This window comes from Hemibagrus wyckioides, linkage group LG11 (assembly GCF_019097595.1).
Source record: "Hemibagrus wyckioides isolate EC202008001 linkage group LG11, SWU_Hwy_1.0, whole genome shotgun sequence".
Lineage (NCBI taxonomy): Eukaryota > Metazoa > Chordata > Actinopteri > Siluriformes > Bagridae > Hemibagrus > Hemibagrus wyckioides.
The window spans coordinates 18,576,764-18,604,623 of record NC_080720.1 but is presented as its reverse complement, the minus strand read 5'-3'; the positions used below and the strand labels follow the sequence as shown (position 1 = coordinate 18,604,623).

Sequence of the window (27,860 nt, the reverse complement as noted above, 5' to 3'; positions counted from 1 at the left end):
TGACGTCCTGCCCGTGCGCACCAGAACAAGTGATGTCATCAGAGGCTGGTCCTGACCTGGCATGGTCAGAGATTTTAGCCCGTGTGTGAACCCTGTCCCAATTAACCTCCAATTAAGCACATTTGCGTGAAATACGAATGTCCAAATTATTATAAGCATATTTAATATGTAGCTGTTATAGCTGCGCCTTTTCTTGGGGCGTTGACATCACCGGTAATATGGATGCTATTACCTGAGAAGGTGCATCTTTATTGGTGTAGCTTTAATGAGCTTTTAAGGCACATTAGTGGTTATTACAGTCCAATTATGCACATAAATAATCACTCAGGTGCATTATATTCACGTTTCGTGGTGTAGTGTCACAGTTGGAAAGAAAAGTACAATTTTGGCGTCTTTATTTGTTCGTATATATTTGTTATGTGTTATTTTGGATGAGGATGTCACTCTGAATGTGATATATGTATATACATGTATATATAATAATGTTTTAAAAAGGCTATCCATACCATCCAGGTCATAAATAAATCTGACAATAAAATCTGACAATAAATGTTTAACGGTAACACTCTAAGCAGGGTCGGGATGTTGTTTTGTTTGTTTGTTGTAAGTAATTTGCGCATTTTAAGGGACAAAATCTGATAGTATAATAATTAAATATAATACAGAATAAATTGACATTAGACATATAATTTTTTTTCCAATATTTTTTTAAATCTTTTTTTTATTTTAATTTCTTCTGGTTTTACTCAGTTTTTAGCTTTTTATTTTAGGTATAAAAAAATATCTCAGCATAATAATGAAATATAATGCAAAAGTATAACAATACATTGACATTTAACATAAAAAAGTGTGTGTGTGTGTATTTTTAGATTTTATTCAGTTTTGCGCTTTTATATGCCAGCCTTAACGTATCCTTAATGCCTCCTAGGCCTACAGGCCTACGGATATGTTTATGCGCGAATGCAATAAAAAAAAACGCATGCAAACAATAGGCTTTTACATGCACACGTTATGGCTTTACGGTTTGTTGTACGCCTGATGTATAGCCGTAAAGTCATGTAAAGCCATCCCACCTGCACCTCGCTCCTCTCCCCGATCGCTGGAGGAAATATTACATTGTCATCCTATTGTGTGAATGATTGGACTGTAATCTGTTTAGCAACTGAAAAAAACATCCGAAAAAAACCCACTAACACACCGTTTCAGGACCCCTACCTTGACATTCACAAGCATGACCCCCTGTGGCGCACAGCGGGCTTCTCCAGGGCACTGAATGAGAATGTAGGACCAAGCACAGTCCAGCAGCTCAGAAAGTTAGCCATCTCTGCCAATTTGTTTGCTTTGAACATATGAATCAATCAAATCAGGAAAGTAAATTGGATGCATAAATGAGTGCACTGTGTTTTATTAATAGGAGCTGATGGTAAAACTGCAAGACAATGTGTGTGACACTGTATGTATATGTGTGTGTGATATTTGTAGTATACTGCTTTGTCGCCTCCCTTTAAAAAGACAGGCAGGATTGTGGATTATGAAATGAAGTGTGTTGTTTAAGAAATGCACTATAGAGCCAGTCAGAGTCAGAGCCCCTGCTTTAATGGTTTGCGGCGCCATCTCGAAATGTCGCTCCTCGAGTAGCGCCTGAACAGCCGCTGCGCTTTGATGTGGCTGAGGTCGCCGATTCAAGCAGCTCTGAAAATAACTTAACGGCTGTTTTAGAGCAGCGATGAGGGTTGCCCTTTGTGTGGAAAATCCTCGTAAGGAACCGCAAACCTACGACTCTAATTGTCACCGCAAAATCACTGGACTTTTTTTTTTTTATTTTTTAAGTACATTTAATTGAAAACAAGGTTTCACAGAACATAGGTAATCTAACTATTCCAGCTGAGCCTTCTGGAAAATTCGATTACTTCACTGATGTAAAATGTGGCATCAGTACAGTGAGAGTTCAAGATCCCTTATTAACTTTTACATTCAGATTTCCTCTCTCTCTCTCTCTCTCCCACCCACCCACACACACACAAAACTGAGAGTAAAATCAACCTAATCCTCCTGCTGACCCTCTGGAGTTGCTAATGGACATTTGTCCCTTTTAGCCCTCTTAAAAAGAGGATTCCAGGTGGAGAAAAGAAAGAAAGAGTGAGGGATGAGAGGTCACAGACCTTTTGTCCAGGAGAGGAAAGGAGGTGCAAAGGGGATAATAAAGCAACACCCTGCTGTGGATCAGGGATGAGAGGACAGAGGGAGGAGGTGAGAAGAAAGACACAAGAAAAGTCTTGCGATGTTAAGTTTACTCCTAGAAAACCATACTGAGATTGAGATCTGACATTATGTCACATGGCATTACAGAGCTGGCTGTTTTATTGTAGTTTTGTAGAAAATGAGAACCTTTACATGAAAAACAAGGATATATGAATAACAGTCTCTGATGCTGTAGATCCCTACTGCATATACTACATCCTTACTTTAAGAGACAACTGTTCATATCTGTCGTGTGGCCGGAGTATCTATTCGTTTAAACAATTTTTTAAACAAGTCCCTAGAAGCTATATTTATAACTATATAACTGACAAATAAACGTACATGTGACCTGGAGGAAACACAAGTGTGATAACACCATTGTTCAAATGTGTGCGGCTAATGTTATAGTTACAGAAATCTCATTAGTGTCCAGTGATTTTACTACTCTTAAAATACTAGCCATACATTATAGATTGTAGTGTTTAGTAACTATCATGTACGCTGCAGTCGCAGTTTATAACACAGCAATAGCTTGCCAACATAATGACACTCCGTTTGTACAAAAAGCGTACCATCTATCTATGGTGGCTTTCTCACCATTAACTGACTAAAATGGTGGGTCACCCATTAGACACATTGCCCATCACATTACCAAGCCCCATATGTCTAGGTTACTGTACAAGCTACTGAAATCCAGGTGATGCTGATAACTAGTGAGCTGAATAATCTAGTCACCGAATGGACACACACACACACACAGAGTAGAACCCAGGGGTGGGGTGCCCCACAGAGATTTTGAGCATGTTTCTGTGTGTGAGTGTGTCTGGCAGGGGTTCAGAGAAAGAGCACAGGGAGGAGGCTCCCCAACAGCATATTAAGCAGAAGTTAATTATATGCCAACAGTTGTGACAAAGAGAAGAAAAAAGAAGCTTTCACTTGAATGGAAAAACAAGAAAAGAAAAGTCATTATCCTGGCCTCACTTTTTCGCATGTGAAAACCTCAGTTCTCATTTCAACACTTCCATTTGTATCACAAAGCTCAGCTCTGTGCATTCTGGCTCACATTTTGAGGCTGCAGTTCTGGGCCTGTTTAACTCTCTGCTCTGTTTCTTTATAGTTTAATTGTATAATTTTACACACAGTCATCAACACTGTAGAGAATTTAACTAGAGCCTGATGGAAGGTTTCTCACATTTGAGTAGTGATATAGTAACATTTTACAAGAACAGTACATGAATAATCATTCACTCTAATACCTGAATTAATACTCACTTTTGCTCACTGATCATGACCTGCATATTTAATTCATATTCTTTCCTGTAGAGCATGTTTAATTTACACATCAATTAGTTTAATACATGTCGTTACTCACATATGAATTCAGACTCACATTGTAGTTAAGGTTAGCTGATTATTAGTTTGTGATTAGTGCATGCTTTAACTCGTCATTAGTTCATATTTATGTAAAGATTCATTCTAGTACCTGTGCATGGGTATTCATGTAGTGTTATTCTATTATAAAATCTGTTCAGCTAACGATTAAAGAGATCATTCATTAAGTTTTTAAAAGGTCATATATTAGAAAAAATATAATTTAGTTCTGCTCAATTAATTCAGCTGCAAATATATAAGTACACTTATATAGCAGACACAAAAGGACACAAATGTTGACCAGATGCACCTTTAACAGGACTGCACATATCATTGTCAGTTAGTACTTCTGGATGTATTTGTATTTGCTGAGCAAATATAAACAAATTATTTAGCTATATTGTGTCAGTTACTTGTTATTATTAATTATTCATTTGAAAAATGCTGTATAAAAGCAACATCACACTTGCTATCATGCTGTTATACTGAGAATTCACTATAGCAGCACTCTTGCTCTTTATTGCCGCCCATTCACACAGGCACAGTGAAAGCTCACAGAGTCTGACCCCAGGGCCTGAAGGTCACGGAACAATATACGCACACACACACACACACACACACACACACACACACACATAGAGAAAGAGAGACAAGTTTACAGTGCTACTCATTGCTTGATATTTTAATTTGATGATGTAAATGATATTGTTCATTGATATTTGAATGTTCTTAAAATTATTCCGAATTATATTATAAAATTTAATTATAAATTTTGCACACTTTTTGCATCTCCACCAACTTGATAAGAAAGTTTCAACAACTAAAAACTAATTGTTTTCGGAAACATTTTTTTTTACTACAGATATAAATATATAAATTGACTTTGATTAAATATATCTACCATTACACTTGGAATCAAATTTGAACCATAAGATTTTATTGTTTTTAAGACACTGAAACATACACTTTTTCCTGGTTTTGCATACCCTAGGTATATCTTTCTCAGTATCAGGGAAGCCCAAATGCCTGAGTTTCAGCATTGGCTCCATCTAGTGTCTTAAGAACCCCAACGTCTTGTGCATCTTTAGCATTGCCCAAAAGATGCAATTTATAAGTAGTATATATCGATGATGACTAGATTAAGTAATATAAAATATGTATTAGTGTAGTAAATAGGAATACCTGAACACCTCCTTGTTCACATAGTTATTACTCAATCATATGGCAGCAGTGAAATACAAAAAATCATACAGATACGGGTCAAGAACGTAATCTAATGTTCATATGAAGGTTTGAATATTTCAGAAGCTGTTAATCTCATGTGAGTTTCACAAGAGTCTCAGGAGGTTACACATTACTGTGTGAAAAAAAAAAAGAAAAGAAGAGAGAGGTCACTGGAGAATGTCTATACGGGTTGATGCTGAGATGAAGGCTATGGTAACTTAGAAAACCACTCTACAACCTTGGTGAAAAAAAATAAACATGTCAAAACTTAAGGCGGATGGGCTACAACAGCAGAAGACCACATCCTGCCACTTCCTGTCAGCCAAGAACAGGAAACTGAGGCTAAGCACAAGTTCATCGAAACTGGACAAGGCAATTAATTAAGATGCCGGAACTACCATAACCCTGATCTCGATAAAATTATTAGTGAACATGAATAAATAAATTCTGATTCAGAGCTAGTCCAAAACATTGATTATGTGATTTAAGACATGCTGATTTCATCATATAATGGTGCTGTTTGTTATATTCTATTTGAATATCAGTAGTATACTATAGTTGCTGTATTTTAGAATGATCCATGTGCCAACTTGGAGCATCTGGCATCTGTCGGAGCATAACTTTTCTAAAATGTCTATATGACTAAACTGTCATGGAAGCTCAATAATTCACTTTGATTTTAGTTAATATTTATATAATATATATTTTATATATGAATAATGTATTTTTGGTATGTTTAAAAAGTAGCAACAGTCAATGTCATAAAATTATAAACAGAATATGTGACAACACAGATTTCCATCACAGGCCATGTTTATTAATAAACAGGATATAGTACCTTTACTTTGTATAAAAATGTAGAAAATGGTATGAAAAAAATATATCACTTGCTTTCCTGTATATAGATGTAATAACTGCTAATATCATGAATTTGCAATGCTACATTAAATTCTCTTTTGCCAGCAAAATAAAAAGAAAGAAAAAAACTGACATATACCAGAAAAACACACAGAGAAATGTAAAGTCCACAAAACTATGTTTGTTCTTAAAAAAAAGAATGTTAGAAAAATTACATTCTCTATTGCAGCACTATAGAGGCATGGCGACGTGACTGTATTAATGTTGATATTGAAGGGTGCACATGCACTCTTCCCAGTGCTAATCATCTTTGGTATGCCATGAACAGCTGTAGTGAAGCACAGGGATATGCTTGTTTTCAATACTTAAATGAGTCCTTCACATCATTGTGAGGCATCGCATAAATGTGCTGAAACAAAGGACATTATATCCTTTAGTTTGTCATATCATACACTATACTATACTAAGACCCAGAACAGAAAAATTCAGCTCAGTGCTGTTGTCAGTGCAATATTAAGTTTACATGATGTGGTGAATTGTAAGGTCTGGAAATACAACAAAAAATGTAAATGTCGATGACTGGTTTATCTTTACTTTTAGAAATAATAGGTTCAAATTAAAACAATTTTGGGGTTAGACCAAAATACGCTTAGTGCATCCAGGCCTTTAAATGAGGGCACTATTTGAAAATGATAATCACTGCCACTTGACTAAAGAAACCTGTCCAAACATGAACAAAAAGACACACAGGAAAGTTCATTTAAATCAAATGGGTTCCACTGGATTCAAACATCGGTCTTCTGTTTCGCCACATTCACTTGAATAATAATAATAAAAATCAAAAATAACTACTGATAAGGCTTCGAATACTGCACTGCACATAGACACTATGACTGGTCATTATGGGTTTTGTACTCTGCCCTGTCTGACTGTCACTCACTAAAGTGATATTTCTAATGCACATGTAGAGTCATTAGCCACCATAGGCAAAGGCACTTCAGATGTGTGCTACCATTTATTATAACTGCGCTTTTCTAGTACATCAGAAAAGAAATGTGCACTCTCTAACTTTTCCTATTCTCCAAAAGTTTTAGAATGCAGAAAACAGTTGTTTTTTCCTATTATTATCTCTATTAAAACTCCATTGCTAATATAAAGGTAAAAGCTATTTACATTTAAACAAAGTGTTTTATTACTAACCCTCCCAGCATGGCACTTGAAATACCATTTTAGTCTTGATAATGAAACCCAAGGCAATGTTTATTAAACAAATAAAAACACAAACAAATGAAAATAGAGGAGCAGAATCCCCCTCTATAGAAACCTGGCCTGTCTAGTAATACTCACTACAGAAAGCGAGTATAGGACGGTCCACAGCAACCACTGTTTCACTGAATGCATTTATCAGGAGTCTAAATTAGTCCACTGGATGCTGATATAATCAGAATGATAGTCTATGTCTTACAACTTTGAAACATGTAAAGCCACTCTTTAAGTCAATGTGTTCAAATACTTGTTCTCCCCAGCAAGGGATGTCAGCATGGAGGTCATATCTCCAATGGCCATGTTAGATAGGTTGGAGGGAAGGGTGATGGAGTTTTGTGGAGTGGTAAGACGGGAGGAGGCCTGGGAGGATGAATGGTGGCCCAGAACTGGGTTTACTGGGCTGTAAGATGAAGGATCTGGATCCTCAATGATGGAAGCGAAGTCAATCTGAGCATTCTCCAAGTCCAGGTTTTCAAGCGTATTTGACATAGATGTTGACTGAGGATACGCCACTGAAGCAGCCTTTGTTGAGGGCTCTATTCCAGCAAGGTGTTGCTGGGTTCGGCAGGATCCATCATGGGGTTCCAATGACTTATCCATGTTGTGGTGCATGTGGATCTGGCCTAAGTAATAGAAATTATCAGTGTGTTGCTGCTGTGGATGTACAGGTGGTAACCTGACATTTCTCCTGGGACTAGCAGTTGAATGTCCAGGACTTAAATTAGGTGGACTGCTTAGGTATGCTCCATTTGCCTGCTGGGAAAGACTGTTCTGGCGACTCAGAGTCTTTCGACCCGGAGGTGGACGTGGCACCATATCGTGGCTGTAGGAGGAATCCTGCATGCCAGACATCTGTTCCTTGACTGGCACTGAGCTGGATGCTTGACTATGTCCTGAGGGACTCATAACATTCTGATTTGTGTATCCCTGGTAATTGTTATGGTAGATGTTTTGATTAATTTGCTGATCCTGAGGGCTATGCTGCATCATTGCTGGCTGTTCTCCCACCTCCATGCTTTCTGGTTTCTGAGGGAGACTGCTATTTGCCGTTTGTTGTTCTTGTTGCTGTTCCCAAAGGAGTGCCTGTTGTGATTGCACATAGTTTCGTACCATCATCTCTTTCACCTGCAGCATTGGAGTCTGTGACCTCTGGTCTTCAGCCAGTACAGAGCCTGCACAGCCAAGACTCAAGCTTCCCCCATGGAGGAATGATCCAGCCTGGCTCTGCTGTTGACGGTCAGTCTGGTTCTTGATCTGACCATGGACAAAGTCACAGCTGGGGTTTGAAGATTTGCTTATTAAACCATGCTCTTTTGTTTGTGGTGGGTACCCTTGCTGACATACCTCCATAGTGCTAGGCTGGCGATGCTGTTGAAGAGCCTTGGCATTTTGGCAGGCACTGGAACCACCCATGGGTGGATGGAACTGTTCTGGTTTGATAGTGACCCTCTGATGGTTAGGATCAGTGTTGGAACCATACAGACTTTGAGCATACTGTTGTCCCTGCATTCCTGTATCTTGGAACTGCATAGCTGCTTGCACACCCACATGAGGACTGTGGAGCTGGCTATTTTGTCCCCAAGGTCCTGATCCTTCACTAGTTTGTCCCAGGCCAGGGTAGTGTGGCCCAGAGGGGCTGAGCTGACAGGTGCTCATACTGTACTCGGCTTGCTGGAGAAGAGTGTTTGAAATCTCATTCTGAACCATACTGTCTCCAACACCTATGTGCCCTCGTTGTCCATGGTACTGCCCCTGCATTTGTGACTGGTAGGATGGATCCAAACATCCCATGCCTTCAGTTCCAGGAGAAAGCTGGTCACCAGTATGAGGATGGGACTGAGACTGCTGGTAGCCCATGTAGACCCTGTCTGCACCTTGTATCATACTTCCATGATCCCGGCCTTCTGTGGTATTCCTTTGAGGCTCCATTGCCATGGCCTCCATCATCACATTCTCAGTAATACTTGGTGGTCTTGGTGAATACATGTGTCTAGTGTTGTTAGCATCAGACCCACAATGCTGCAAGGCATTACGACGACCCATCAATGTCATGTTACTCAGGCTGTTAAACCGCTGCACTTTGGGTAGGCCTTGTGGGTCAGCTCCAGAGCGAACAGGGTCACTGGCACGTCGCATGTTGTTGCCAGGAGCCTGGTGTGGGTAAATAACCCCTGTTCCATACTCAGTGTTGGTACTGTGTCTTCTATTACCCACTGGGTGTAGGAATGGTGGGAGTGGCTGACCGTCATACTCACTCAAGAAACCACTACGTCTACTAGGGGTACCAGGCTGCTCCATATTGGGTAGAGGTGTTGGTGGTGGTCCACCAGTAGCTGCTGCATATTTAGCTTTTAAAATATATTGTTCTGCAGGAGTAAGATTTGGTAGACCTGGCAATCCACTGCTGCTCTGGCACAAACCAGTTCTGTGGCTGGACTCAGGGGATAATGGGTCCCCACCAACATCATTTCCAATGACAGATTGGCAATGCCCACCTGTGCCCAGCTGAGATACTTCACTTGAGCGTCGACTGGATAGGTAGGGAGAAACTACAGAAGAACGGCGGCTCACAGTGTAGGCGGAGCTTAAACTACTGGTACCACTTCCGCGGCGATCACTGGGGGGGCAAGGCATAACCATTCTTCCAATTCCACCCATACCACTTCCACCCAGGTCTGGGGTAGACAGCTCCATCACACGACGATTAGAAAGCAAAGGGGATGGGCCACACATACCAATCATCTCACCTGATGCTAAGAAGAGAAAGAAAAAGTTAGTTGTGTAATTGTGTTTTCTGAAATCCTTAACTGGAATATTCTGGAGAAAATTCCAGTTAAGAAATGAATACATTATGAATTATGTATTATTTCACCAGATGTGCACGTCACCGATTTTCCAAATCTCCCATACCTGAAAGTGCTGGTAATTTATTTACTGTACCCCGACCTGGTGGGGTCTGCCTGCGGATCTGCTTAAGTTTATCAATCTTCAAGTTCTCCAGCCTCTTCAGAGCCTGTGCAGACATTCCCATACCCCCAGAAACCACTCCCCCATTAGACTCAGCCACACTGGTGCCCCCTCCATCTTCCACTGCTGTCAGGTCTTCCAGACTACCTGCTGCATTCAGGTTCATCTCCACACCACTGTCATTGTTGTTTGCACTCCCTAATGGAGAACGCTCACTACTGCAGGATGACTGGCCTCCAGGACTTGGCTGAGACTTCTGGTGTATCCACAGCAGACAGAAGGAAATCAGTCATAATGGAGCAAAAACCACATTCTAATATCATGTTAAAAGTATTCCAAAAAAGTCTCACTTGTGTATTTTCAGGAGCCAGAAGTTTGCAGTCCTCTCTAGTCCTTTCCTCTTTCTCTACCATCAGCTCTGAACTTGCAGAGGTCAGAGCAGAACCTGGTGGTCGAGGTCCAGTGTCACCACGGTGTTTCTTAGTGATGTGAGCCTCTGGTCCATGAACAGTCTTTACATGCTTGCGCAGGGAGCTTGGGTCTGTGTAACGCTTTGTACATCCAGGGATTTTGCACACATAGGGTTTCTAAAAGTAAGAAGCAGGTTACATGTATTTATTGATGTATGTTTATTTATCATTATTATTCTTATTATGCTTTTCTTAGGTGTTTACCTCATTGGAGTGTGTTCTGTTCTGGTGCTTTGCACGATCTGAGGCATTAGAGAAAGCCTTGTTACATCCCTCATGCTCACATACATATGGCTTCTCACCAGTGTGTGAGCGCAGGTGTGTTTTTAGGTTCTCCAGACGAGAGTATGCTTTATTGCATCCCTCAAACTAAGGCACACAATAATACATGGTCAAAGATAATGTGATGGATTGCAGTGAATATATATAAAAGAACAAAGCATCTGTCACGCAGACACTCACAGTGCACTTGTGAGGTTTCTCGCCAGTGTGTCTACGCATATGTACCACCAGCATATATTGAGCTTTGAATGGTCTCTGCTCACGGGAGCAGTCCTTCCAGTGGCACACAAATTCTTTCTTCTCGCCATGGATATGCTCATTATTGATGTGCTGGAGAGAAATACAGTTAAATTAATCAACAAACAGATGGCAGCAAAATAGCAAAATAGATGGAGATGACATAAATAACTAAAATAAAGGTCCCACACACAATCTCTGCCTTCCACACAATAACCGTATCTGTCTTACATGCACAAGTTGCTCCTGGGTATCAAACTCCTTGCTGCAGCTCTCCCAGTGGCAGTTGGTCTCATAGATGGCCTCCGGCTCTGGTTTCTCCTCTTTGTCTAAATCATCCCTTCCTTCCAGAAGCCCAAGAAGAGGATCCTACAGGAAACACATAGATTATAAACTCAGACAAAAATTTGTATATTTTTCACTATCCATGCAATCCACAGTACTTCAGCACATACTATAAAGCAACTGTTATCTTTTTTGTGGAATAGTTGTTTAGAATCTTAAGGTACAGTCTAAAGATACTTTCACATATACAGCATTTACACTGTTTGAATCAAACCGTGGTGTGTTCTTCTTCTTTGCTGAGGTTCCTTTGGACAGGTGAAAACATAGCAACTGCACTCAAGTGCAGACCAAAACAAGCCCACCTGAACAGTCTAACAGTTGACAAACAGTTACTAATCTGCAATACTATGAGAAATAAATATTATCTGTGAATTTTGAGTAGTTACACTGTAGTACCTGAGTTCCAGTTGAAGATGGACTGGCCACATCTCCTTCTGAATGCTCTTCTAAACTCTTCACATTAATGCCATCCATGACACTACCTATGATGGGTTCTGTTTTCATCTAGACACACACATACATACACCATTATGGGTCAGCTCCCAAGTCAATCCAGGATGCAGTAAATAGTGAGAAAGCACAAGATCTTATTTACATGTCCATGTTTTGGTGGTGCATGTAGACGGGGGTTGTGAGGAGGCAGACGAGTTGGAGGTCCATGGCAGGGAGCAGGGGTGTGGCCAAGTGGTGTTCCGTACATGTTCCCTTGAGGCCTGGACTGGTAGTTAGTTGAGCCTGAGTAACCCATTGATGGACTACACATAAAATAAATATTCGGGTTACTCAGCAAAAAGCAGTTTAACCAAAGTGTTTTACAATTCGTACTTGGTTTTCCAGTTATTGTGACCCTGAAATTCTATAACATGCCATTTACCTCAAAGCTCCCACAGATAGGTGTCCATAGGAGCTAGCAGCATTTTGCCCACAGCGAGAGTTAACAAATGCCACCAGAGAGTTGGGAGATGTGCGAATGACTGTCTGCAGGTCCACGCTTGTATCAGACAGAGGAGAGATGGACAGTGCTCGCTTCTTGCTCAACTTCAGTATGGAACGAGGGGTGGAGAAACGAGAACCTGATGAACAAGCAAAAGGATTCCTTATTGGTTTTCTATTTACTAGTGCATTTAAAGTTTGTTTTATGTATTTAACTTTTTTCCCCTCCCCGCCTGAACTCCATTGTAAACAATAAAGTGTTATGTATAATAAACTAGCTCCTTAAATTAATAGTAAAAAAATAATATAAAATTGAAAACATGATTCATTTAATAGGTTTCAGCAAATTCATCATATAAGTTTCATCTTATCCATCATGTTGTTTAATAACCAGTGTGAGTGCTGTCTTACCATCTCCTGAACCCAAGTGTTCTGGGCCTGGCTGGTTGTGATGAAAGCCATGATGCGCTGACATTGTGTTACTCTGGTTACAGTAGGGGGTGCCATTACCTCCTAAAAACACACAGAAGGAAAATTAAACATGAAATTCTGCTACAGGCTAGAACAGAGCTTGAAGTAGAAACGTTTCTCAGTGGGTCTTTGAATAATGTCAAGTAAAGAATTCATCCTAACACAAAGACTGAAAGGTCCTAGAATGGAGCACCTAGTTATTTTACACATGCATAAAGTTAAACCAGTTTCTCTAAAGAGTGATAAAGTGCTGCAGTAGTATTGGTTACATGCTGGCCAAGGATCTGTTGTTTTTAGTAAAATTAAATAAAATTTAGCACATACCCTCAGGTGGGGGCATGCCACGGTGTCCCATCATGCCATGGGGTGGGGGTCCTTGCGGAGGCCGCATGTAAGGATCCATGCAAGCTCCAGGGTTGAAGGATGGGTTGTACATTGCTCTGCTTTGTGGAGGTTGACCACAAGGAGCCCCACACACAGGAGACACCTCACTGTAGGGTGATTTTATTGATGGCGCCAGACTACAAACACACATTCATGGAACACAATCAGGTTATTTCAATTCTAGAAAGATAGTTTGGAATTAATCTTTTGAGAATATGAATATAATTATTACTTTTTATATTACACTATTAAGTGTCAATGCTGAAATGTGTGATGAGACTGACGACATTGACATTGTATTTTCACACAGATCTGAATTTTTGCCTCAGCTGTTGATATGAACAGTGATGTGCAAAAGTCTGACACAGCAGTGAAAAATCTGGAAAGCCTTGTTGTGCATACTGTCCTTAAAGCAAAACAGGGGGACAAACCAAATACTAAGAAACTCATACAAATATTTACTCAAGATGTCAAAAATAAAATCTGTAACTGTAGAAGTGCACTAATTTGGACTTTTGGACCCCACTGTGTGTTCACATCATTTTTTAATAACTGTATTCCACAAACCACGCTCCATTATTAACATTTATTGATCTAGAGAGTATAGCACTGGTGATAGCTTCAGAATGATCAGAAAAAACAGGTTGTTTTAGTGTTTAGACATGATGATTAGATATCAAGTCTGTTATTTAGAACCTCACTTGAATGTAGTCCATATAGGAGGTGAAAAATTCAGCCTATGTTGCGATGTAGGTTCCTGACCACTGGGGGGCGTCAAGTAACTGTATTTTGAGAAAAAAGTAACAGCCAGGGGAATTTCCACATTCCTCTAAATGCTTGCCTTTCCCTCTGTATAATACACACATACACACTTCTAGTCTTTTTGTGTTACATTTTTGCTGAGGTGATTCCATTGATGTGTGCTTCACTGTAATGCTATGCCTAACCCTAACCCTAACTTTAATCTCAAGAAAAAAAAAGAGGAAATTTTATGGGCTCTTTCTAGTTTTCCAACAAAGCTGTAGTTTGAGTACAAAATAGCTTTTCTTCAAAGGGACCATGTATTCCTAGTAACATGCAGGCATACAGTCCTCATGAAGACCTAAATTCATGAACACACACACCTCATTCCTCCATTCCTTTACTCTTACACCACGTTCATTCCAACACCCAGTCTCTGTAATTCTCTCAGAACATCATGTGTATTCCACAGCTCCTAATCTCCTTGCACTAATCCACCAAGTCCCCTTCCCCCAATTCTGCCTCCCTTTATGTGTTCTCTATTTTTTGGGTATTTTTTTCTGAAGCTCCCTTCCTTTCATGCACTCTTTCTTTCGTCCCCTCTTTCCTCATCGCTAGCCCTGTTCTCCCTGGTGAACATTCTTTCGCTCTCTCTTTTTCCCCCTTAGTCTCTGACAGCTGCTTATTACTGACTGGTCAGGGAGCTGCTACTCTCCGCATGACTGACCAAACACCACTCAGGTTACCCCAGAGAAAGCGCGAGAGCCCAATGCTGGCTCAACCTGGGTGGCATTCTGCAGGAGGAGGGTGGAGATGGGGAGCAGAGGAGGAGCTAGCAAGCCTTCTTTACAACAACATCAGGGCACACAGAAAGGAAGAGACAGAACGTTTGGCTGCTACTGTAACTCCAGTCTCCCCAGGGTGTTTGAGTTAGGTACACCACTTGGAGTGGTGTTTTAGTAGGGATGCTCTTAACCTGCCTGTTTGGATAAAAACATAACAGGTGTTTTGTGCCGCTGCACTCAGGTTGATGGTGTAAGGGCAACTTTTCATGCTCGTCTTACCCTTTGCTTGGTTGACTGGTGTTGTTGTAGTGATACAGCCTGTGGTGAGGCTGCATGACCACTGGCATTGGGGCCAGCACACCCGCTAGTCCTGTAGGACCCTGTAGAGACACAAATGCATTCACATGAGCATAAATAAGAAAGAAAAAAAAAGACCTGAGCACAGACTTGGGCAATATGACAATGCCCTTTTAATTCTGTTAACTCAATTTCCACTAACATTTTAAATATTTTATGTTTCTTTGTGTTAAATGATTTGTTTGTAATTTAAATCATGACTAAAACAAGGTTCTATTCGGTATTCAATCTATTCAATCTTAAAAACGTACAATACTAACTTATAATAATTAAAATACAGAAACACTCATTAACTTTTTCTCAATGCAAGCTTACAGTAGCCTACTAAAGTCACTGAAGCTTTTTTATTTTTTTTCATATGCTATTTTGTCATTTCCCATCCCCCATGGACTTAAATGACAAAAGAAAAAAATAAAATGATTAAAATTAGTATTAAAAATTATTATAACTAACTCATAAAAATGATGCTAGAACTCACACAGATTGAGTTTAATACACAGACTGACAAGTTTGTGAGCAGATGTTTTGAGGTGTGTATTTGATAACATGCTGCTAATGAGGTGGATACACTAAATAGAGATCTCTTCTCAAGCCACAGCTGCTACAGCAGTGTCCAGTCCTTCACACAAGCACACACACACACACTCAAAGACACACACAGACACCTGTTGGAGTCATTAGGGGGTAGAGCAGAGATTAGTGTATAATCCAAGAAGAAGGGCTCTGCATTACTGAGAAAGTGTGTTCATGTATGAGAAGCAGAACAAGTGTTAATGCCTCAGTGACTAAAGGCATGTTGCTTGGCAGGCGTGTGTCAACATGTATAGCGAGGAATTGTGATAGAGTGATCGATGATTGATCACATGGCTGAAGTGTTTGAAAGTATCTATTGTATGGATGGGATTTTCCAAAGTTTGCTCCAATCAGTTCTGTTGAAGTATGAGAATTTTAAAGTCTGTTTGTCACTAATAAGGTGCCTAGACATGTGCATAGGAAACATGAAAGCATGAAATTTTAAAATTAATGTTCTGGCAGCAGTTTTCTGGTAATATAGCTTGTGTGTGTGTGTGTGTGGTTTGGCAGGCGCAGCAATATCCTGCCCTACCTTAATAATTCACTGTTAAAAAGAATTTTATTAACAGAATGGGAAGAAAGTAATTATTACATTAAATACTAAAATATCAACAGCAATCTCTATGTATAATATCAGAAAGATGTGAGTGTCTGCACGGTGTATGAATGACCATCACACCAAGATCTATGTGCATTACATACATTTGAATTGAAACTGCTTATTTTAACCTTTATGAACTTTTTGTTGACCAGCGACCCAAGATCATCTGCATAGAATCATGTAGATATGCACACTAGCAGCTTCAGATAATATTCACCTCATCATCAGAATGGGGAAAAAAGGTAGCATCAGTGATTTTGACTGTTGTTAGCATGATTGTTGGTGCCAGATTGCCGGGTGTTTTGGGTATTTCTACAACTGCTGATCTCCAGAAACTTATTCAGAATGGTTCAATAAAGAAAATACATATGAAAAATAAAATAAAATACATAAGAAAAGGCATACAGTAAACAGGCAGTTCTGAGGAGGGCAATGCCTTGTTGATGAAGGTCAACAAAGTTAAATGTTAAAGAGTTAAATAAATGTGTTGAGCAGAAAAACATCTCAAAATGCACAACACATCAAACTTTGTGGCTGATAGATTACAACAACAGAAAATGACATCAGGTTCCACTTCTGTCACTTGGTTTGATGAATTTCTTCTGAGGCACACAGATGGTAGAGTCAGAATTCGGTGCCATCAGTACATGAATCCATAGACCGAACCTGCCTTACGTCAACAGTCCTGACTGGTGAAGGTGATGTTATGGTGTGGGGAAAGTTTTCTTACCCCACTTTGAGCCCATTAATACCAATCAATCATTGAACCAGTAGCTGGGATGTAAAATCAAGGGTGCAAAACTGGCCCTGTTCTCTGGGTAGGACTGTCCTCTACGTGTGTTATACAGCCTTGTGATGTAGGATGAGGAATAGTTCCAAAAGATGTCGCTTGCTGGCTTCAAGAAGAAGCACCTGATAGCCCTTATATTCCTTGTTAGCTAGCTAATACAGAATGTAATAGAATGACAAAGGATACTTTGGTAATAAGTACATTACTCCACCTCCCCAAGTAAAACTAATCCAGTCCAGTATTAGTGACTTATACATATAAAAGGGGATCTTTTTACAACAATCTACATACCGATCTACTCCAACTAATATCCCACTTTCCCAGGCCCTAAAACATCATGCACAATTCTAAGTACAATTTGAGTATACTTATAAACTACTGAAATTGGTAGGATAATTGAAAAAAAATGCACATATTAGAATGAATTAAGATTAAGCTGCATTTGATTAACAGTTAAACTTATTTTAAGGTATGGCTCGAACTAGTTTGATTAAATTTAATTAACTCAATTTAACTGGAATTAGTTTGACTATCTAGTGAATGAATTTCCAACTGGATTCTGTCATAAATTTAGTGCAGTGGAATGTAAGTTTCATGCCAAATTTCCAAAAATAGAAAGAATAAACTGTACAATACCAGATATCCAGAACATTACATGAATCATTTAAAACAGAACAGGCCAAAAATGTTTTTGCTGTTATTCCACACACACACACACACTCCGAATGACAAAAGGATGATTATTTCCATATAATAAACATAAATACACCAACTATCCAAAACAAAGACTGTGTAAATGAGGACGGAAAGGATGATGAAAACCAAATGCCGGAAGAAGAGATATCAGGGTGAAAGAGTATCTCTACTTCTCTTCCTTTTACTCTCGTCGTCCATCCTGTAGAATGGTAAATAATGTGTGGGAAGAAATGAAGGACGCTCTTTCTCCGTAAAAACTTCCATCCTTTAATCTAAAGTAGCTTTAGAACTTACAAATGCATCCATAATGGTCAATACAGTAAATTATCATCCACTACTACTTTGTATTACACTGGTGGAATTAATATCTGTGGCCAACAGCATTGTGTGTGTATGGAGCAGGACAGCAGTCTAAAACACAGTGTTCTGTACAGCATCATTGTGCTCACTCTGTTTAATTTCTTGCCTCTCAGACATATAACGGACCCCACACGTAAGGCAACATCCATCATTTTAATCTCTCTATTACCACTACGCCTTGTCTATCTCTGTTCCCATTATGCCCGTAACGGAACAAATTTTCAGGCACATCCAGCTCCCTCCTCCAACTCTTTTTCTCCACCCTTTGCTCTATCCCCTAATCCTCAAATTGCTCTGTTTGCTCCTACTTGCTAGGCACTCTGCAAAGACTACAACATAAACAGTTTGGAACTGTCCTTAGCAGAAAAGTGCACGTCACCATGAAAGAAGGAACTCTCTAAAACAAGACATGGGGCTGGACGCACTCATCTGTACCCCCTCCTCCTTTTTCTCCTCCCTCTTTTGCTGCTCATCTTGCACACTCTCTCATCCCAACCCCCACTGCTCCCTCCCTCTCCCTCGCTCATGGAGCAAGAGTCGAGGTGGGTGTTCTGGCTGTTATGAGCTAGAGGGGATAATGGCAGCTCTAATGTAGCTTGCTGTTCCTGAGGGAGTCAGGGTGAATGGGAGGGGGGAATGGACCAGACTTGAGATTTTGGTGAATTACAGAAAAAAAATGTAAGCGTTTCCTGATTTTTTCGTTCTCTCCTCTTTCCTCACATTTTGCATGTTATTTTTTTTTCCAATGGTAAACTTTGTTTTATCATTCTGCCTTTGTTTTTATAACACATACTCATCCCTTCCTGCTCCCCTAAAAACCCAGACACCCCACCCCCAAACACGCACTCGAATTCTCCAGCACCACCGAATACCTCAACGTGAACTTCCACACAGGAAAACTGTGTTGTTCTATTTGTTTGAAGTTTTGCAATTCGCTTTCTACTAAATTTTAACCGGTGACACCAACAATTGTTTATCTGCAAAGGAAAACATGACAATGGTTGGGAGTTCAGGTGCATCAGTTTCTATCAGCACAGAGATCTCCGTCATCCTTTGAGCACACATGCTTTGAGTGGCTGATGACAGAGGGACTACTGGAAAGTTGTGGGTGTGCGACAGAAAGGGAGAAGGGTCTCATTTGAGGGGTCCCAATAAGGTTATAATAAAATAAAACATTCTCCCCTACTTTAGAAGTCCTCAATCTTCCATCCATCCCACTCTTCTCTCTCTCTCTCTCTCTCTCTCTCCAGGCAGTGCATACCTGTGGTTTCCTGTGGCTCTCCCTCCCTTCACCTCATACCTCACGTTCTCTTTCTTGCTCTCCTTTAATCCTCATACCTTCTTAGCTACTATGTTTTTTTTAAACACTCACTCACCCTTTAAAGTCCTGGATTATTATTCAGTTATTCACATTTTAAAGCATAGGATCCAAAAACTACTGTAAATAAAACCAAATCTAATGGAATGGTATGTTGAAGTGAGTTATTTTGGCAATTAAATCATTTAAGCTGAAAATCTGAGAATCTACGCTCTGTGGTATGATGTGGCTCTGATGTTTTTTTTTCTTCTTGAGGCTCTGTTCTGTGTCCAGACAGCCTTACATCCTATAGTATGGGGTTATTAATGTGCCCAAATGTGCCCACACGTATCCCTTTGAACTCCCTGTAGGAGACGGAGGAAGTTGGGAGGGATGGAACAGATGAGGAGGAGGAGGAGGAAGAGAGGAGGAGTGGAAAACAGCTCCACCAAAAGGCTGAGATGCACAGCTGGGACCCAGCTGCAGTGACCGAGCCCTGACACACGCATGCACACATGCACCCACCCACACACACACACACACACAAAGATTCAAGAATAGTACTGTATAACCCTCTACTAACCCCTGATGTTGGCTCCGATAAAAAAAAATAATAATCGTAATAATGATGGGTGGCCCGAGAACTTACGTGTGCAGTGAATATTTTGGGAACCATTACTTTTACTGTAAATACCACAAAAAAGCTGAGGGATAGGGCAGACAGCGATGAACAGTTGAGAGAAGAAGCAGGCACAGGATAAGAAGGGAAACAGAACGGTAGGAACATGCCTGGTTTTTTGGAGGAGGTAACGCCAAGGAAACTAAGATTTACATTTTCAAACAAGTTTCATGGCAAGGCTGCATGCTGAGTGTCCTCATGCACACAGACCACACACGCTAACTCTGACGCTGGCTGGGATCATGTTCTAGTCTGACATGGCAGCTGACGTACAGTAGGTTATGTGTGTTTGGGCTTAATCTTCAGAAATTATCAGAAAAGCAAGCATCTGACAAGAAGAAATCTCAGATCCCTTATTTTGAGAATATCTGGAAATGTACCATAGAAACAGTTTGTTATCTTAAGATGGAGTTTGACTGCCATTATTCTAAACAGCACTGACTCTAAGAAGGCTGAACAGGGTTTGAGATCGCGCAATCCCACTCCTGAGACTTTCCCTTCTTTAAAATGGGAAAGTGAACCTTTGTTGAGCCTGTTTCAACTCGTACTCAGCTTGTTAATTGGTGTGCTTACACATTTGTGGGCTTATGTATTTGTGAGTGTGTGTTATGAGCTGACATGGGCTATGAGTCAACACTTTGGCTCTGTTCCTGGCACAATCCATGAGCATCTTCCTTCCTTCTTTGTCTTCTTTCTTTGTTAAGTCCATTCTCCACTCTCTCCAGAGAATATAATTTTCTAGGTGACAGAATGTTTGATTGCCAACAATTTCTTATCCATCAGAGATTTATCTTTAAATTATGAGAAAGCTAAAAATGCAGCTTCAGCAGGGCAGAGCAGTAGCTGCCAGAAGGTCCAACTTCCCAATCTGCTCATTCTACAAAACTTTCTTTTCTTCACGGCTGTGGTTTTTCCTCTTTCCAGACCCAGCACCTTTCACACTACCCTTTCCTCCAAGACTGAGAGATCAGCAACAGTTTGCCTATTACAAATTATATCTGTAAGAGCTAACAGTGCAACTCTTCACCTCACAGCAGAAGGATATTTCTGAGTCAGTTCTCTCTCTTGCTGTAGCTATAAGAGTGAAGAATGCAGCAGTGCTCGTGTGTGGCCTCAACGGCTACGATGCTCAGCCAACGACGCTCGCTCACACACACCACGCTAACAATTTCGCGCCGATCGTATTACATACACACACGCACACGCAGTCATGAACACACTCAGAAAATCAAACAGTTCTAAATTGCTCTCGATACCCAACAGTATATATATATATATATATATATATATATATATATATATATATATATATATATAAAAGCAATAACAGTCATACATACATATATTTATGCTCTATATAGCACTTGGACTTTAAAGTAAAAGAAATTAAAATCTGCTCCTATGAATAATGCCAGATCCTACACTCATATACACACATGTGCACACCAGTTCTGAAGTGTTTGTATCACCGCCCTCATTTTAAAAGGGCACACTTTCGCGGTCTGGAGTGAGATTTCTAAAGTAAGCAATCACAACAATGTGCACAGAATGATCCCAAAAGCAAATGAAACGAATGGACTGTTTGAAACAGATTTCTGGCTCACTTTGAAAGATATTAAATTACACATCATTATATAATTTTGTCCAACAGCTAAGTAGCATGAATTGGAAGGGATTTGGTGTATTTTCTGACATAAACACAAATTAAGTTGACTAACACAATAGAGATCTCAGTTATGAAGGACATAAATTGTGCCTCTCAAATAAGAGAAGGTCAGTGTCGGATTAATACTGGGTGCTGGACAATAACCCGAAGTTCTAATGTTGGGTTAAAATTTCACTGGAATGATGATAATCTATAATTATTGGCTGTAAGGTCTTACAATGCAGACTTTAACTTAGGCTTTCAAAGCGTAATAGCCAAACGGCAGTCTTAATTATGAGCTAATCTCAGCACACCATTAAACTAAGTATCTAGCAAATTTGGATCATTTCCTTCATCAGGAAGTGCTCTTACTGGGTTCTCTCATTGGGGCCTCTCATGATAAATATTTCTGGGTGGCAGAGTGAGACAGCACCCGAAAGATTGAAGAGCTTAATGCCAAAAATATTGGCTTGGAAAATTTGCATTTAAAACAATATATTCACAGCTGCACATAACATATACCTAGTGGCAGGAAGTAACAAAGTGCAACTGCTTCATTATGGTACTTAAGTCTGTTTTGAAACAGTCGAAAAGTCGTGATAGATCAGCTTCAAGGATTTGATCTCGATTCCTACAAACAAATTCAATAAATACAACAAAGAGACCCAATACTCATATCTGATCTCACTATAACCATAAGCAGCCTTCCTGCTCCTTCTTCATTGCTGTCTCTCTCAGACAGACATCAGACATTACTCTCCAGCATTCCAGCTGCAGTTTCTTTAAACATAGTCGCCATTTTGTCCCATCCAAACCTTTGTCAGTGGAATAAATGATCTATGCAGTACCTCGAATGGTCAGTTATTAAACACACTCCTTGATCTTTTAGTGCAACATCAGTACAGTTTTATCCTATGTTATCGTATTTTTAATCTCTGAATTATAAATGATAAAAAAAACACCAAAATAATGAGATTTAAGCACTAATTAACAGCTTAATCAAGAAAGAAATTTTAATTTAAGGTGCTAAATTTATCTAAGGATGATACTGTTAATAATACTAGTTCAGTCTTTAATGATAAATTGTGTTGCTTTTAATCTATGTGTGTGTGAAAATCTTTCTCATTTCTTTTCCATTTAGTCTGGACAGATTGAGTTTTTTGTGTCTACGTTGAAAAGGACCCCCCCCCTTTCCCCAAGTAAAGGATATTTATATCAGGAATGCTACGTCAGCTGCTACTAATTCTGTCTACTAGCACTGCATCCTGAGATTTTGGTAATACAAGTGGAGCTGATTTACCTTTTTGAACTAGACCCTTCTGTTTAGGTCAGAATCTACTTCTCCTTTCACTTCAGGGTAGAACGAGAGCGACACAAAGAGATGTCTTCTCCCCCTCTAACCTGCACTTATTCTCTCTCCATCTCACCATCGTTCACCCGTTCTCATTCTTGCCTCCACTAATCAGACAGAATGAGGGGGAAGAATGCTTGAGTGGATAAAAGGGGCTACACTCTCGCTCCTACCTGGGGTGGGGCAAACATTTGAACGTTTATGATGAGGGGTAGCAAGAGAAAGGGAGAGGAAAGACAGAGAGCAAAGGAGAGAGGAGAAATAAAGGGAAAAGCTCTTGTGCCTGAGAGAGCAGGTCTGCTGAGAGCCGGGGTGTAGGGCTCTTGGGAAGTTTGTCTTGTAATTGAGTCAATTGTTGACCTCCTGTTCAGCCTGCCCGGGCTACTCTGAAGAGAAAGCCCCCAGAATAATAAATGTTCTCTCTCTCTCACACACACATACACACTCTCTCTCTCTCTTTCTCTCCCCCTCATCTACTCTGTTGTCTTAAAGTGATTGTGCTGTGATTCAAAGGGGAAGTTGTACAATCTTATCACTCACTTTCTCCTTCTTTCACATGCTCACTCTTTTCATTCTTCTTTTTGTTCTCTCTGTGGGATGAATTTTAATCACCCACTCCTCCTACAATTGCTCAGTGCTTCCTACCTCGCTCCCACTCATCATCCCTTTACAAACTAATAGTCTTTTTTCCCTTATTGGACAGTGGGGTACAGCGTGGTACAGAAACAAATCATCCCACTTTTTGTTGTTGTTTCCATTGACAAATCAGTCATACTATAACTAGGTATGTGTCCTGAATTTGGTTCGTAGTAGGCTATGAAGTGTACTGAACAGGGTCATATAGGTGGAGCTGGAACTGTAGTAGACCAACAACCGGTCAAAATCGTCGTCACACGATCAGCACGAGTCAGAAACCTGTCCTGTTAAAACATGGTCACTTTTCTACCATACAAGCAGCACAACAAGATACAGTACAGCAATTAGTAACCTAGTGAGTGACTGAAAGAGGCTTTCTGTCTGTTCAAATGCATGACGTCTGAGGGCTTTAGGAAATAACAGGGTTCTCGTGAAATCTCGCATTTTAGAGTTGTTCCTTAATTAGCCACGGTATGTATTCTTTCATTATACTGTGTATGTTTCCTATAATATGTATTTTGCATTCAAATTTCCACATGCCTAAAAACATTCTCCCACAGAAAGGTATCTGTATATTGTATTTATTTATATAATGTTAATATTTTTGGTTAATTTATGGGCAAGAATTTTTCAGTGCAATAAATTGTTAAATGTACATTAACTTATAGAACTTGTATCATTATAGCCTTCTGTTTCACTGCTGCTACATATTTTAAACATTGTATTTCAATAAGATTGGAAATTTATTCACTGTACTTCACCTGTACTTTTAACTTACTATGTATATTTATTTTTAATTCTGATATTTTATTTTAGTTATATTTTTCTTAAATAGTTATATTTTTAGTTATATTCTTCTGTAAGTGTGAGCGAATGCAACTTCATAATTTCCCTGAGGGGACCGATAAAGTATTTAGATATTTTACACTGTTACAGATACAGATATGCAATCGACTATCCTTGCTTTTTATTTATTTATTTATTTTAGCGATCAGTATGAGCCCTGTGATATACGTGCACACACATTTTACATAAAATTAGCTCTAGGCCTGTTTTTATTTCTGGATATTTTTGTTTTTTTAAATTGCTAATATTAAGTACAACACATAACAATACAAACTGTCAACGCTTCTCACGCTTATTGCTAGTCACCACCTCACAACCTCGAAAAACTCTGCCTACTTTTACAGGTACTTTCACATGTAATTGTACTTTCACAGGTATTTTTATTTGCAAATGTATGTATAATCATCTATTCAGAAACAGACACACTTGTCAGGATGGAGATTTAAGATTCAGATCAGTAATTGTACCATGCTGGATCACAATTCACTTTACATCTCTAACTACTGAAATCACTACAGCCTCTACTCCAATCCACAACCAAACAAGAACAGACTCAACGGGTTATTTCCAACGTCACTGAGTTAACTGTCAGTTACTGTGTTGTGTCTACAAGTTCTGAGTCACTAACTCTGAGTTCAATGGTTTTAATGATGCCCCAGACAGTGGAAAAGTCTCCTTCTCCCATCGTCTGTCTGTTAGCCCAAGAGCTTTAGAGTCCAGTCTTTGTGTAGATGGACTACAACTGCCTTTTCTTGAGCTTATGTATATTTGTTCCAAAAGTGTGACAAAGCTGACATTTTAAATGTTCTTATTCAGATAATCTTTTATAATATAATAGTTAATTTATTATGCTAACCACTCGCAATGAAATGTAAAACATAATAATTTTATCATAATTTGACAATTCTTAAAAATACAACATTTCATCTTGTCACAATAATTTTTGTTTGCTTTATTTATTTGAGTTTTCCATGTTTATTTCAGTCCTCAGTTGCATCTCAGTTGCCTCTAATATACTGTTACTGATGCAGAGAAAATATTGTGGAGGTTATTAATCAACAAAATGCAGCTTGAGTCGATTATATTAGGATTACCAATCTTCAAAAGTCCTCAAACTTCTGCAGATGTGGCTTACTTTTAACCATTTACTTTTACGGTTCTGTGTATTTTTTTCAATCGACTAAATAATCCTCAGCATTATTGATGAAACTTTATCCAGTGTGAATTGGATACACAGGTCTTCCATGATAACTACCTGTTGCACGTGATTACAGATTCTACAAAAATTTTGTAGAATGTCAAAAAGTATGTCAAAAAATGTCAAAAAGTAAATCACATGGCATATAACACGCTCGACCTGGTGGAAGCTGTGTCATATAAACTATGCCAAATGGACGAGTAAGTGTTGTTTCGTCCTCTTTATTCCGTCTCGTGTCCTCTGCTGTGTGTCCCCTCTCCTCGAGTGTTTGTTAGGAAATCCTGAGTAAACCGCGGCTGTTTGTTCTTGCTTTGTGAACGACCCGTTTTTATAGACTTCCACTGTTGACAGTTGTTTTACTTCTGTTGGCCTCGCACAAGCTGGATAACACTGTGCAAATATGTACGTGTACACACTCGCGATCGCTGAAACACTTATGGACTCACACTCACCGAGCACAATCGAGGACATATCCCACTTGAAGAATATGCAAATAAGGGCAACAGCTTAAAACAACTTTAATCAAGTTAATTGGCCACTTATTTCTTTTAAACAGTTTTGTTTTTATTAGTATTATTGTTTGCTTTTGATCGTAAACCCCCACAATTAAGGTACTTTTAATATAATGACTCGCCAAATAAGGTTCGCTAAGGCTTATGTCAGTATTTAGCATTATTGCTTTTTTTTTATTACTCTGTCATTATGTGAGACACATAAAAAAATATTAACAGCTTTTCTTTTACTGCAGGCAAAACGAGGAGTCGTACTAAAATCACCTCACAATAATTAAACAAGTCAAACTCACAATGGAGAAAGCTGGGAGACTTTGCATTCCCTCGGGTGTATTAAGAACAAATGAAATGGCAGTAATCAAAAACGTCAACAGAGTACTAGAGGATGATATATTTAAGGGTTTGTATGAGATGTTAGTTGAAAGTCTGGCCAGAGACTGAATGAACTAATTGGCTGGGAATTACTTTTCGACAGTAGCTCGATGTGTATATTAGGCACCGAAAGGTCATTTGATGGCGCTTTAGTATGTGTGTGTGGTGGAATTGTTACGTGTAGCAGGGGGCCGGCTCGAAACAGCTGCTCATTAGTAGCACTTTGGCGGGGACCGCAGGCCTGCCGTCAGGTTGTATTCACCTTAACGCAGGCAGATCATGGGGCTCAGTGGGGGATTTGATCCCAGGCTGCAACAGACCCCTTCCTGGGTTTGATCCTAATACCAATTCTCCCTTTTCACACGTCATCTCAAAGCCCTAGCCAGCAATCCATCCCCTCCTCCCCTATCTATCCCTCTGTCTCTCTATAGCTCTGAGACTGGTCACAAACCCATGACAATGGCAAGGCTACAGCACCTTCTCTTTGTGTATTGGAGGACAATGGAGACTAGTGCCATAAATGCTTCCTCTTCACCCTGGGAGAAGTGTGTGTGTGTGTGTGTGTGTGTGTATGACTGGCTACTGCTAAATGGGTCATTAACATGAGAAGGTGATACAGTGAAAGTGTGATAATGACAGTCACTAGTCCCAGGTTCTGTCAAAGAACTGTGATTAGCGTGAAGGTCACAAGAACACTATTACACACTTGGTTAGTCTGTTTGTTCCCCAAATTTATTTCTGTCCAGTCACACTAGGAGGGTAAAGTAACACATGCTTCTGCTGTAACAGGTGAAGCCAGCAATGGCATCTTTTTTGTCACTCTTGCAACATCATAGCCATGGTGATGATGCATGGATGGGAGCATTAACTGATTTCAGCTCTGCACTGCTGTCTTACATGAGCCAACAGATAGCTCTTTGCTTTGCCGATGTCACTCTAAATGTCATTAACTTTAATCTTTTTTTTTGTTATTACGTTGCTTTCCTCAAGATTACTTTTAACTAGAAGGTTGTCAGTGCTTGAAATCGTGAATACCTGCATACATATTCTAAAAATTGTGGCTAAACATTTAGTGTTTTTAGAATTACTTGTCCAAACACAGTCCACAGGAGATTACAGTGAATGAAGCTACCCTTTCAATTTTATTCAATATACTGTGCAATATTACTGTGCAAATATTTGATTTTATATTCTATAGACTAAAACAGCAGCCATTATTTTTTTCAACATGATGCCAAAACCAGGTTTAAATGAAGTGTTTTTACAGTGTTTTTTGCTGTTGTTTTATCGCAAACTGGACTACTTTTGCACCTCCAGTGCAGGTTGTTTATTATTCATTATAACAGATTTAAGGATCTTGGGAAAACTATTC

At 39.5% G+C, this 27,860-nt stretch overlaps 1 protein-coding gene across 4 annotated transcripts in view; it reads right to left on the bottom strand.

Annotated features, from left to right (window-relative positions):
* Nucleotides 1-5,631: 5,631 nt before the first annotated feature.
* The window catches only part of gli1 (GLI family zinc finger 1), a 36,771-nt gene continuing 14,542 nt past the window's right edge, over nucleotides 5,632-27,860 (bottom strand). For all 4 annotated transcript variants that reach the window (XM_058403449.1, XM_058403448.1, XM_058403451.1 and 1 more), the window contains 12 exons: nucleotides 14,855-14,955; nucleotides 12,990-13,186; nucleotides 12,606-12,707; nucleotides 12,136-12,334; nucleotides 11,857-12,016; nucleotides 11,658-11,765; nucleotides 11,148-11,285; nucleotides 10,860-11,009; nucleotides 10,602-10,766; nucleotides 10,278-10,514; nucleotides 9,871-10,183; nucleotides 5,632-9,713 (listed from right to left, as the gene is read on the bottom strand). In XM_058403449.1, the coding sequence (XP_058259432.1) occupies nucleotides 7,186-9,713; nucleotides 9,871-10,183; nucleotides 10,278-10,514; nucleotides 10,602-10,766; nucleotides 10,860-11,009; nucleotides 11,148-11,285; nucleotides 11,658-11,765; nucleotides 11,857-12,016; nucleotides 12,136-12,334; nucleotides 12,606-12,707; nucleotides 12,990-13,186; nucleotides 14,855-14,922 (4,365 nt within the window). In that variant the 5' untranslated portion in view covers nucleotides 14,923-14,955 and the 3' untranslated portion in view covers nucleotides 5,632-7,185. The remainder of the gene's footprint in view (nucleotides 9,714-9,870; nucleotides 10,184-10,277; nucleotides 10,515-10,601; nucleotides 10,767-10,859; nucleotides 11,010-11,147; nucleotides 11,286-11,657; nucleotides 11,766-11,856; nucleotides 12,017-12,135; nucleotides 12,335-12,605; nucleotides 12,708-12,989; nucleotides 13,187-14,854; nucleotides 14,956-27,860) is intronic.